Source organism: Papio anubis, chromosome 11, assembly GCF_008728515.1.
Source record: "Papio anubis isolate 15944 chromosome 11, Panubis1.0, whole genome shotgun sequence".
Classification (NCBI taxonomy): domain Eukaryota; kingdom Metazoa; phylum Chordata; class Mammalia; order Primates; family Cercopithecidae; genus Papio; species Papio anubis.
In genome coordinates, this window is record NC_044986.1 from 103075451 (window position 1) to 103089727 (window position 14277).

A 14277-nucleotide genomic window follows, 5' to 3' on the forward strand; every position below is an offset into this window, starting at 1 on the left:
CTGTTTTCCAAGTGTATTGTCTTTTTCTTATTGATTTTTAGAAGATCTTTGCTTATCGAGAATGTTAACATTTTGCTTGTTAAATATGCTGCATTTTTCTCCTTGTCAATAATTTTGCTTACAGTGTGTTTTGCTGACAGGAATTTAAGAGTTTTATGTAGCCAAACTTGTCATATATGTTCTTTTATGACTTCTAGTTTTTCTGGCATAAATAGAATCTCCCTTGCGAAGATTATAATCTTCCCAAACCAGTTACTGAATAGGCTTTTTTCCCCTGGGCAAAAAAGCTACTTTTAACAATGCTAAATCCTCCCTCTATGTATGGATTTGTGTCTGGAGTCCTAATTTTTTAAAATTTTTATGCCTGTACCATACTAATTTGCTTTTTATTGCTTTTTAATACATGTTCTGATAACCGAGACAATTCCTCTGTAGTTTTCTATTTCAAAATATTCTTAGTTTTTATATACATTATTCTTCTAAATAAATTTTGCTGTTTGTCAATTTCAGAAAAGAAATGTGTTGGGATTCTAATAGAAATTATGCTAATTTTATATCTTAATATGGGGGACTGAAATCTTTATACTACTGAACTTCCCATCAGAGAGCATGCTATTCCTAGAAAGGACATCTCCATTTATTCAAGTCTCATTAAAATTCTGTAGTTTTTCTTGCATAGTTCTTGTTAAATTTATTTCTATGTATTTTATAACTTTTGTTGCCATTGCAAATGTATTGTCTTTGTATAATTGGCTGATTTTTAAATTTTATGGCTCTACATTTAAACTGAGTAAAACAGAAGAAATGAACTTTGGAAACCTGTATGAGAATTAAATTTAAACTATATCTGTTCAGTAATTATCTAGAAACTAGTTAAAAGAGACATTGTACAGAATTGTCTCAAAGATAAAAAAAAAAAAAATGATCTTTGGTATGCACCAGATTTTAAAAAGTGGTGTATACCTGGTCTCTATCCTGGTGGCTCTCCTGGTCCCTATCCTGGTGGCTCTGCGTAGAATGTTTGCCTAATTCCACTTTGATGTTAGGGCCTTGGCCTGTGAAACTTCTTTTCAGAACTTACTAGGAGGTTGGTTTTTGACGATGTTATTTTCTATATTACATTTTGCCATCTCTATGAATCTACCAAAGAGAAATTCCCCTGATATTTGTTCCACCTGAGAAACTGGTCTGTGCTTTTATCTAGCAGATCCTAGTGTAAATCACATAATAGATAACATTTCCCCCCAAAACTGGCTGCCAGTGAGTACAGAGTCAAATTCCCATTCATCTCTAACAAATGCATTGCATTTTTGTGAATTCTCATCTTTGGATCCAAATCTTATTCCTGCTTTGTTGGACTTTCCTACACTTATGCCTGTGTTTCATTTATTTTTTTTCCTTCTTATATCCCATGGATCTTTGTAATCTACTTTAAATACTTTCTGGATCAAAACAGACTTGAAAGTGCAGAGAGAAAACCTACAAATAGGTTTGTATCCTATAATCCATGCTCTAACTTCATAAAACTCTATGATAAATATAATTACCACACCATTTGAAATAAAGCAATTTATTCTGAAATAAAGAATTATATTCTTTGAAATTACAAATTAATACAAAATAATCTTAGCTTGAATTTCTAAAATCAAATTCACTTTAAAACGTCTTCTGGCCGGGCGCGGTGGCTCAAGCCTGTAATCCCAGCACTTTGGGAGGCCGAGACGGGCGGATCACAAGGTCAGGAGATCGAGACCATCCTGGCTAACCTGGTGAAACCCCGTCTCTACTAAAAAATACAAAAAACTAGCCGGGCGAGGTGGCGGGCGCCTGTAGTCCCAGCTACTCTGGAGGCTGAGTCAGGAGAATGGCGTGAACCCGGGAGGCGGAGCTTGCAGTGAGCTGAGATCCGGCCACTGCACTCCAGCCTGGGCGACAGAGCGAGACTCCGTCTCAAAAAAAAAAAAAAAAAAAAAAAAAAAAAAAAAAAAAACGTCTTCTAGGAAAATGACTATACAGGTCAACACTGGACTTTAAGCATGACTAAGCAATACATACTTCATGAGATCACCACATTAGTAGTTTTTGTCTTATTTGAAATGTATGTTTACTCCCCATTTTGTGCTCAATACTGAAAATGCAATTTCTCAGCAAAGATTGCTCTACCTTTATGCTTCAAAGTTTTCCAAAAAATAAAAACTTCTTAGTTATATAAATGGAAAATAATATATTGATGGCCCAGCATTAAAATGTGGAAGAGCACAGTAGAATTGTTTTTAGCTGAAGTTATATTTCCAAGCTAACACAGACAAGATGAAAACAAAAAACATTTTATGGAAATGTACTTTAGAAATATTTTTAATTCACTATATTAAAGTGTTTTTAATGATGAATTTTTAAAAATAGAAACAAAAATGTTTAGAAAGGAATTTGTGATACTCAAACATCTGTATTTATTCTATCTAAACTATCAAAATCTTAAATGAAACTGAGACAAGGTGACTGCAAATACTAAAAAGTCACTTAGTTTGCTTAACTGAGCGTGCCTGAAGCATTCTGGGCACAAAGGATGACAATCACGAGGCCACAGTGTTGTCCTGGGTGCAGCAGCTGAGTGCTACATGTGATCCCTAAGTGACAGAGGTGCTCCTCAGGACACAGTGGGCTGGATGAATTTCAACAACAATCAGCTTTATGTGAGGGTCAGTGAGCAGAAAATGACCTAATAAGACAGAACTCTTGCCAAAAGGCTGAAATCAGAAGCACAGCAAAGTTGACTTCAAGTTTCCTAATTTCTATGCAGAGAAAACATTTCTAATGCTTTTATTTAAAGTTTTTATTTAAAGAGATAAAATCAATTTGGAGAACGTCTTAGAGAGTGTACACAGTGAATTTCTTGTTTGAGCCTCTCTTGTATTCGTCTGGTGTCTTAAAGCAATCTGTAAAGATCAGCCTCTCGACTTCTCAACTTCATCAGTCCACCTGGATGGAACATGAGGTCAACCACGTACACCTCAGTAGTGGGGAGGCCCCCGATCACTCCCTTCCGAGATTCATTCTGCAGCATGACTTCATTCCACGCTCTACCGTACTCTCCGCGAACTAGGGAGCAACAAATGCCAATTCTATCTGCCAGAGCCTGCAGGAGAAAACAAGAGATCAACCAAGGGTGATGTGGGAGAGGGGTGGGGAATATCTTATTGTAATTGCCCACCTTGATTGAAGGTGAAATACACAAGTCTTGCAAAGAAATGTTTAGATAGGAGGCTGAAAGATGTGGACTACTGGTATAGGGGCCAATCAAATGTGACAAATTCCCTTTATCAAATGTGATAAATTCCCTTTATCAAATGTGATAAATTCACTCAAGATTCTGTAGATGCAAAATCTCTGTGTAGGTCCTGCTGGGAAGTGACCTTTTTCAGGTAGTAACACTATTGTATCAGATGAGGAAGGCGGTTGGAAAAAAGCTATTCTGTACGTTCTTGGCACTGGTGCATCTATCCATCTTTCCAAACTTCTGGGCTCTCCCTGGCTGTGAAATGCAGTGGGACTGAATGGAGGCATCACCCTGGGGTGGGGGCTCTTTCCAGCTAAACTATTCTGCGTGCCATGGGGCAGGAGAGGCAGAACTGTGTGTGCCTGGTCCCAGGGCTCCTTGCTGCCACCTCACCAGAGACCGCTTAGGTTCCTTGGACATTATCTCTTCAATTTGCCTTCTAATGATTCCTGATTTTGAGGTTATTAAAACAAAACATCTCTAATCTGGAGACTACTCAGCCACTTTATAGTGAACAGGAGAACTGGCTCAGTCTGCCTGGGTCTGGATTGTAGCCCAGACCTGAGACCGACTAGCTGTGCACCACAGCAAGGGACTTGGCATCTCTGGGTTTCTATGGCTTCATCTGAGAAATGAGGGGAGCAACAGTACTTTCTTCATAAGGTGTTAGGAAGATGAAGTCAATTATCTGTCCAGTGCTTACAGCAGCGACACCAGCAAGGCTACATACTCAGTTAATACTACATAGCACCAGAAGGCAGGAATTGTGTTGTTTTAGTACCCTGTATATGTATATATTAATTTATTGATTACTTACAATACAATGACTGCACTAGGTCACTCTGTCTTGGGTGGACCATGATGATTAAGACATGGTTATCATTTTTAGAGCCTTACATTCTACACAGACCTACTGGTAAAGAGTCAACTATAACACAAACAGTATCTGAATGTATGGCACTCATAGTTCAGTGGGGTAGAAAGACAAAAATAAATATATAATTATAAGATGTTTCCAAAAGTAACACTCCCTGTCAAAGCCTTGTAAATCATCAAAACAACCAACCCGATGGAATAGATGCTATTGTTTTCCCCATTTTATAGAGGATAAAACTGAGGTCTCATAATTCTCCCAAGGTCACAGTATGTGGTGACCAAAAGTGAGAGCCAAGGTATCTGTCTCTGGAGTCTGAGTTTTTAATGTCAGGGTAATAACTGCTGCTGACTGAGGTGAAGCAATTCCCATCTGAAACTCCCTGTTTTCTTTGTGAAGTGGGACACAAGGTCACCTGCTTAGAGGGGAGCAGTGCTGATGGAAGGGCTTGGCAAAGGGTAGATGTGGGGCCTAGTAGCTGAAGGAAATAGGAAAAAGCCTGCCACTAGGAGCTGGGAAAGGGTGGCCTATAGGAGTGGCCTGTAGGTGGCAGGTATGAGTGAAAAGGACAGACAATCAGAACAAGGCCTGGCTGGCAAGGCAGAGGGTGGAAGGATGGGAGGAGAGGGAATGGGGGAAATTAGTGAGTGAGTGAATTACTAGGGCTGTGATCTATTTGTCTATCCTGCCTAGGGAAGAAAGTAAAGCCAAACAGGCCAAAAAACTGGAAGAAAATAGAGGAGATAAAGAGTATATATAGGAGGGCCGAAGGATTTAGGAGGAGGGGAAGGATAAGATATTTTATCAGTGAATATTGGTGTTTAGAATTTCAGTGGTGGGAGATTTCTGGGTAATTAATTGTATGACTCATTTGAGATGTGAGGGTAATTCTGTTTGGCATAATGAGCTTAAGATGCCTGTTATGAACTGAATGTTTGTGTACTCCCCCAAATTCATATGTTGAAGCCCTAATCCCTAATGTGATGGTATTTGGAGGAGGAGGGGTCTTTAGAAGGAGATTAGGTTTAGATGAGGTCATGAGGGTAGACCCCACGATGGGATTAGTGTCTGTATAATAAGAGACAGGAGAGCATGCTTGCTCTCCACCATGTGAGGATACAATGGGAGCCTTTCTCTGTCATATGAGGATACAGCAAGAAGGTGGCTGTCTGCAAACCAGGAAGGGAGCCCTCACTAGACACTGAATCTGCTGGCACTCTGATCTTGGACTTCTCAGCCTCCAGAACTATGAGAAATAAGTCACTGCTGTTTAATCTTCCAGTCTATGGCATTTTGTTATAGCAGCTCAACTTGACAAATTCAGTGCCTATGAGACACTCATATAGAGCTAGCCTGGATACTAATGACATACATAGATCTGGAATCAGGGGAGGTTTGAAGGATGAAGGACATGATCTGTAGATTTTAGGTATTTAGGTACTATTTAAGGCCATATGAAGGAAAACCTCACCCTGTGAAGTACATAAAAGGAGAACAGAAAAGTGTCTGGGTCAGAACCTTGAGGAACCCCAATATTTAAGAGAGACCTGGAGGTGTTCTCCAATATTTGACCTATTAAGCAAGGCAGACAATAAGGAGATCACTAAGGTCCTTATTGAGAGAGTGGGAGCAAAAGCCAGATGACCGTGAGTTAGGACAAAAATGAGAGGTGTGCCAAAGAGTGACAAGGAGCTAAGATGATTCAGAATTTTGACCAGGAATGGGAATTATCTATGGGTAGAAGCAGTGTGGTAGGTCTTTTATTCAGGTAGGCATGGGCTCAAATTTCAGCTCCTCCTATGGTTGACCTTGGGTAAAATTATTTCTCCAGGTATCAGTTTGCTCACCTTTAAAGCAAGGGTAGTAATTTCTATATTTGGCATTTTTGAAACGCTTCACAATTATAGGTAACAAGTCCCTGGCATATAGTTCAAAATGACGTTAGTCATGGTAATAGGATTTAAGGTAGTAATTGTAGCTATTATGATAAGAGCTTTATATTTTCTCTTTATATACTGCAGACTTAAGCATGTTTAGATTTTAAAGGGGAAAATAGCTAAGAGAGAGAAGAGAGTTAAGATAGGAGAAAGGCAAGAATTGATAGAGCAGGCAATCCAAGGGAATAGGAAAGGCTAGCACTTAGATAATAGAATTAGCTTGGAACTGGAGGTAAGATGCATGTGAATGCAATGATGTTTATAAGTATTTGGGAAAGGGTAGGAAATTTATGCATTTAGTCTATAGTTCACATTTTCCCAGCTTCTATTATATGCTAGACACTGGATATAATGGAGCAAAAGATCACCCCATCTCTTCAGCCTGATCCTTCTCTGATGTCCCCATTTCAGGGAATAATGCCATCATTACCAGTTGCCCCACTCAAAGCCCGGAAATCATTTTGTTCTTCTCATGGACTCTCTCACACCACACCTAGGCAGTCACCAACTCCTTTCGATTATGTCCTCTAAATTCATTGGCTCTTCCACATCTACATGTCAGGATTTAGTATGGATCAACCACTCTTCTTGCTCGGTCACCTTCTAACTGGTTTTCCTGTTTCTAGTCTTGCCCCTGCTCTAATTCATTCCCCATTCTGTTGCCTGAATAGTGGTTCAAAATGATGTTACCCCCTTGAAAACTTTCAGTGGCTACTGTTATATTTTAGGGTAATAAAATAATGCCCAAACTTACATGATGAATTATGATCTAGCATTCACCCCTCCTCTTTTCCTGATGCACGCAAACTATTCTACCTTCCTCAAATAGACCACTGACTCTCATACCTGTATTATTTTGCATAAGATGTTTTCTCTGTTTAGAATACTCTTGTTTTCCTTCTTTACTTGATGAAACCCTATGCAGCCTCTCGTACTTGGGTTATATATCAGTTCTTTCTCTGGAATTTTCCCTGACTTTACTTTGGAAGCTGCAAGTCTGGTTTAGGTACCTCTTGAGTGCAGGGACTGTCATTTTAGTATCTCTGTACTCTCAGGCCCTAGCAGAGGCCCTTGCCATAGTAGGTGTATGGTCACTACTGAATAAATATGCTTCTAGTAGTCTGGTGAATATATAGGCAGGTATGTGTGTGTATGCATATATATATTCGTATATATGTATGTGTATGCTTGTATATATGTATATATACACATATATGCCAGATATAAATAAATCTAAATGGTAGAATTAATAATATTCAGTTAAATGTTAGCAACTGGCCTACTCCAATATGATAAAGACAAAGCATTTTTACTTAACGGCAAATGAGGCAAAATACCTTACACACCTTGAAAAGCAAAGCTCGATGGTAGAAGATTCCTTTTTTGACATGTCCAATCGGTATGACATTGGATTTAAGTTGAAATTTTAGTTCACTTATGTGAAGTTCCCAGCTGAAATCAGGTATTTTCTCTTTTATAATCTTACCACCCATTTTTTCTGCCACATACCTGTGTCAATTACATTGAGATCAAATCAGTCAATTTCAATAACTCAGGATGCTTTGAGTGTAATTACATGTAAATATACATGTAAAAATGACATTTGCGGTGATTTTCATTGTGCTTTATTTTTGAGAAAGTACTTACCATAAGTAGGTTAGCATGCTTACTGTATGCAAACCATCATATATAAACTGAAATTCTAGCAATTTCATTCAATTTGAAGGAGAAAGTGAGTGCTAATTTTTTCTAATACTTATAGAAAGATAAAATCAATATAACACTAAATATCAATGCAGTTTTAAAATTTTATCTTACTCTTGAAAAGTATATTTAAATGTTTTAATCTGAAATCCAAAGAAGGAGTTGAACTAACATATGGTTCTTCTTTCAAGGAATTTAAACTCAGAAAATTTTCCCATTAGATTTATGAACATTTTCAAGTTTTATATTTTTATGTTTTCTTTTAAAATTTATTTTAATTTAGAGAAAGACATGGTATGACTTAACACTGAAGTCAGAGGAGCAAGGAAGAAGAGGACGAGGCAAAAAGAAAAATAAAGTCACAGCTCTGCGGGCAGGGCAGGATAAATGTGGTATACTTTGCCTGTGTATTTCTCCTAATATTAGGCTCTCACTGAAGAAGTCAGTAAACACACCTGCAATACCCTTTGTCTATGAAGACCACTACATTCTTGGAGTAAGGGCAGAATTGCAATTTTTATTTTAATTTGTATTTATAAAGAGAGATGAGAGTCTCACTATGTTGCCCAGGCTGGTCTCAAACTCCTGGCTTCAATAAATCCTCCCATCTCGGCCTCCCAAAGCACTGGGATTACAAGCATGAGCTAGTGTGCCTGGCCCAAATTGCGAATTTTAAAGAAATTCCTCTTGCTGCATGAAAAACCAAGCACAGAAGAACAATGATTTAAAAAAAGAAAAAAAAAGAGAGAGAGAGAGAAAGAGTTGGGGAGAAAGCTGTTGAACTGACTGCAGTTCCACCAAGCCAGGGGTACTCTAGTGAATGCCAAGGAACCAGAGCCATGGGGACATATCTCTGCCTCTCTCTTTATGTTGGTGTGGGCTCAGGTTAAGAAAAGACAATTATTTGAGAATGATGAAAAGTGTTACTGATAGAAACAAAGCATGAGGAGATTCGACAAATGTTCACATAAGCCAAGACAGAGTTCCGCTTGAGCCATCACTTCTCAAGGACATCAGGAACACTTTAGTAGCCAAAAATGTTCTCTTCCAGTTCTGACTGACAAAAAGGCAATGATCTGGCAGCTGTGTTACTTGCAGTTGTCACATCCAGGTTTCATGATAGCAACTCACTGCTATTTGGAGGAGATGCAAGCTCCCATGGAGACCGCAGCTGTTGCACAAGCCAGCAGCTTACCTACTGAGTGGTGTCAGTCACGAAGCCTGTCCTCACTTCTGGTGATTCCTAACCCCTTACAGCTACTGAGTCAATTTCCAGCCTTTACCTGGTGTAATTAAACACTCTAATGAAGAAGACAACTTCACTGGCTTATACAGAGCCCTGAGCCTGCCTAAGCAGCCATTGTTTAGAATGCTCACACCCCACTTAGAGAAACATGAAACACGAAAGATCAGAAACAGATCAGAAAAAGAGACATTGGACATTTGTATTAGAAAATTTATCAGTTTACAAATAATTCACAGTAGGATTCATTTAACTTATGAACACCCCATCCACCTGAGGGATGATTTAATTTTTAAACTTTTGATTCATAACTTCTGCAGGATCATATTGAAAGATGTTTTTCATGGGTTCGCTGAAGAAAATGACAGGCATTTTTCTCAAAGCAATTTCCAGCTCCTATCTCTGATTCTTAGTGAACATATGACCTAAATAGAAATTGAGGACTTTTCCAATTCATTGTGTTTCTGTGTCAGAGTCAGAGTGCTGTAAGCTTCAATTTAATTTATGGTATATTTGTCTAAAACATGGCTAAAACGTATATGTCACTAAATTTTTTTCGAAATTAAAAACACATATATACATAGACAACTTACTTTGCAAGAACCTCAATCTGCTCCTTAATATTGGTTATGGGCAGTATTGATTTGGTAACCTCATACACGTACATAGAGAAATCAGGGTCGGAGGGAGGACACCATTCTTTGTCAGAGCTTCCTTCACCCACAAATTTTAGTACCGCCATAACCTCTTCCTCCTCTTTCACTTTTTCCTCTTCTTTTTTTCCTCTGCCTTTCCTTTGAAAGTAAACAAGGGCAATCAAGATCACATCTTCTGCTAAACAAACAAACAAACAAATGCTCTTGCATTTCTGAGAAGAGCATCACAGAAATAAGGTACAGTGACCCCTTGAGCAACACGAGATTGAACTGTGTGGATCACTCATATGTGGATTTTTTTCAGTAAATACTGTTGGCCCTTCTTATCCCTGGGTTCTGCATTCCACAACCAAATGTGACTGAAAATACAGTATTTGTGCTAAGTAAAACCCACAGATGCAGAGAGCTGACTTTTCATATACGTGGGTTCCACAGAGCTGACTGTGGGTCTAGAGTATGCATGGATTTTGGTATCTATAGGGCTTCATGAAACCAATTCCCCATCGATACTGAGGAATGACTGTATTTTATACACACATAAAGTTTTCAAATTTTCATTTTCAATGACAGTTGGAGAATTTCACAGAGTCTCTATTATGCAGAACAAACGAACTTTCAAGAGAACATTGTGTGATTGATATATATTATGAAAATCATATATTGGTCTTCTGCACAATTGCCTAGCAAGGTGTCTGGCACAATGTAGTAGGTATGTAATACATAGTTATTGAATTGGAAACAATTAGGTTGCCTCTTCAGAGAATCTAAGCCAACTATATCATCTTTTACTTCAGTTAAGATCCTCTGCAGGAATAATATGGATTGCTATTTTCAAGAAAAATTATTCAAAACAAGGAAATAAAGCAAAAAAAAAAAAAAAAAAAACCCACAAAATAAGAATGGCATGTAATCTCCATGATGTACAAGAACAAAGACTCATCCAAGGTTTATCTAGAGAAATGTACTTAGTTTAGCACTTAATAAAAATGAAATTTTAATTAAAAGTTCTGGCCTTAGAGAATTACTAGTTAACATGTATATTTTTTACATGTAGAGATGCAAATAATTTCTGTCCAATGGAAAAGATACTCTCAAAGGTTACAGTTTATCCTTCTATTGAATTCCACAATTCCCCATGCTGAACTAAACTTAGCCCAGTAACTGGAAGTGAACATCAGCACAGACAGAAAAGGCTCAAGAAGATTGAAAAAGAAAGAAGAAAAAGAGAGACAGAAAAAGAGAGAATAAAGGAAGCCCCAGTTTTAATTTTTGTTCTTTCTAATTTTTCTTCATTCTTGTGCATTCTAAGCCCATAAGGAATCCTGTGACAGCGGTGGCACTGGTGGCACTGGGATCCTGTAAGAGCCTAAAATTGCTTATAATCTCTCAGACCTTCTGCTATTTGGCTGTAATTATGGGTGCAGTCATGGCAAGAGTGCAGTAGATGAAGGTAAATAAAGTTTTCTGGCTGGAGGACCTAAAGGGAAGCCCTTAAAGAATCAGAAAAGGCAAGGAAGATTATGGAAAAGAAGGAGCTCAGAAAAGTAACCCCATAAAATTATTTATAAATTCCTAGGCTTATCCTGAGTTGTGCATACATGGCTTGGCCCTCAACAGCACATACACAGACTCTGAAAACTGAACTATGGGATAGACTGCCATCCAAGTCCCAAAGTGGATACTGGTTGGCATACATGCAGAACCAATCCAAATAGCACTGCAAAGACTTTGAAAATTGAACTGACATGGGAATGACAATCCACAAGAGCCTGATTGGAATTGGAAGCCTGAACTCAACTTAGTCAATTGACTGCTAAAATACACCCAAAAGGAATATTCTTGGCGTGTAAATGCAACCCATAAATAAGACACATAGGACTTATAACTTATTATAATCTAAAATTACTCATTATATGAAGAACCAAGAAAATCTCAACTCATAGGAAAAGACAATCAATAGACACCACTGCCTAGATGACACAGATGTTGACTACACAGACTTTAAAAATGCTTCAAGAAGTAAGGTCAAATACTCTTGAAATGAATAGAAGTTTAAAAATCTTAAAAATAAATAGAAGACATAAAAATATAATTTTGGAACTGAGAAATATGTAATCAAAAGTTTAAACGAACGTAACTCCCTAAATGGGTTTAATAACATAATGAAGATAAAGGAGGAACTAGCCAATGAACTTGAAGATAGAACAATAAAAATCATCCAATCTGAACAACACAGAGAACAAAATTGTTGTTGTTGTTGTTGTTGTTTGAGACAGGGTTTCACCTGTTGCCCAGGCTGGGGGTGCACTGACTGCCACCACTTCTCACTACAGCCTCAAACTTACAGTGCTCAAGTGATCCTCCCACCTCAGCCTCCTGAGTAGCTGGAAGTACAGGTGTGTGCCACCATGCTCAGCTAATTTTGTTTTTTATTTTTTTTTAAAGACAGGGTCTCACTATGTTGCCCAGGCTTGTCTCTAACTTCTGGGCTCAATTGAAACTCCTGCCTTGGCCTCCCAAAATGCTGGGATTACATGTTTGAGCCACCATACCTGTATAGAAAACAAAAGATTGAAAAAAATAATTGACAGACACTCAGGGACCTGTGGCACAGTTAAAAAGGTCTAAGATTGGTGTCATCAAGTCCCAGACAGAGAAGAGAAAGGGTACAGTATAGAAAAAACACATTGAATTAAGAAGGAAAGGCTGAGATGGCTCCCTCAATTTGGTTGAAAACAAATCTACACAGTCAGGAATTTCAGTGAATGCCAATAAAGTAAACCCAAAGAAGTCTACTCTCAAATACATCAAAATAAAACTATTGAAAACTAAATACAAAGCAGATGACATGACTGTCTATGTGGAAACTCCCAAGGAATTCTCCAAAAAAAACCAAACTACTATAAATGACTTCATCAAAGGGTCAGAATATAAGATCAACAACAAAAACCAATTGTGTTTCATATAGTAAGTAACAAGGAACATGTGCAAATCAAAATTAAAACCAAAAAACTGAAGCATTTACAATTGCTCCAAATAAAATACTTACAGATAAACTTTGCAAAACATGTTGAATTCCTACATGATCTGTGTGCTGAATATTAAAAATGCTAAGGAAAGCAATCAAAGACTTAGATAAATGATGAGACATACTGTGTTCATGGATTTGAAGATGTAACTATTAAAGATGTCAGTTCTCCCCCAAAATGATCTCTGGTTTTAATGCAATTCCTATCAATATCCCAGCGGTTTTTTCTAGACATATAATAGACAATCTTATTCTAGAATTTATATGAAAAGGCACAGGTTTTAGGATAGCTACATCAATCTTGACAAAAATAAAGTGGGAAGAATCACTGTACTTGATAGTAAGGCTTACTATATAGCTACAGTAATTCAGACAGAGTGATACTAGTAGAGGGATAGACATATGGATGCATATAACAGAACTGAAGACCCAGAAATAGAAATCAAAACAATATGCTCAACTGATTTTTGACAAAGGTGCAAAAGCAATTCAATGGAAGAAGGATGGCCTTTTTAACAAATGCTACTGGGGCAATGCGACTTGAGGGTCCACGTGGTGATGAAACTATTCATTATCTTAACTGTGCTAGTAAAGGCATAAACCTACACATGTGATTAAATTGTATAAAACTAAATACACACATGTAGAAGAAAAATAAACTTGAATAAAATGATTGGATTGTATCAATGTCAATATCCTAATTATGATATTGTTCTATAGTTTTCACAATTGTATAATTAGGGTACCTGGAATTGCGCTATATTACTTCTTGTAACAGCATGTTATTACCTCACAAACATTTCAGTTAAAAACTTCCTTGGCCTTACTTTTGTCACCTTTTTCTAGGCTGTATTCTGTTCATTGATCTGTCTGTCCCTTCACCAATACCACATGATCTTGGTTATTGTAGCTTTATAGTAAGTCTTAACATCGGGTAGTGATTATTTCAACTTTATGATCCTTTTTCAAAATTATTTTGGCTATCATAGTTTATTTACCTTTCCATAAAAGTTTTAGAATCAGCTTGTCTATATCTACAAAATATCCTGCTAGAATTTTGATGGAATTGCATCAAATCTTTAGAGCAACTGGGGAAAAATCGACATTTTTGCTATTTCGCATTTTCCAACATTTGAGCATGGTATGTCTCTTCACTTAGTGATTCTTTGATTGGTTTTGTGAGTATTTTTGTAGTTTCAATATACAAGTCTTAGACATGTTTTGTTTCACTTTCATTTTTATTTCATATTTCATTTTTATTTCATATTTCATTTCTGAAAGCTATTTAAAATATTTACAAAATGTTTTGTTTTCAATTGTTCATTGCTAGCATATAGAAACATGATTGATTTTTGTATGTTGACTGTATTGACCTGATATTCTGATATATTACTGAACTCATTATTAGTTCCAAGAGTTTTTTTTTAAGTGGATTTCTTAAGGATTTTCTATTTAGACAATCATGTTGTCTGCAAATACAGACAGGTTTTTTTTTTTTCTCCCACACTTTCCAATCTGTGTAACTTTTAAAAATTGCCTTATTGCAATGTCTAGGAAT

At 37.2% G+C, this 14277-nt stretch overlaps 1 protein-coding gene across 1 annotated transcript in view; it reads right to left on the reverse strand.

Moving 5' to 3' along the window:
- Nucleotides 1-2818: 2818 nt before the first annotated feature.
- The window catches only part of ARMC3 (armadillo repeat containing 3), a 114308-nt gene continuing 102849 nt past the window's right edge, over nt 2819-14277 (reverse strand). The window contains exons 18-20 of the mRNA XM_031651932.1: nt 9629-9829; nt 7435-7597; nt 2819-3136 (exon numbers count right to left, since the gene is read on the reverse strand). Of these exons, the coding sequence (XP_031507792.1) occupies nt 2927-3136; nt 7435-7597; nt 9629-9829 (574 nt within the window). The 3' untranslated portion in view covers nt 2819-2926. The remainder of the gene's footprint in view (nt 3137-7434; nt 7598-9628; nt 9830-14277) is intronic.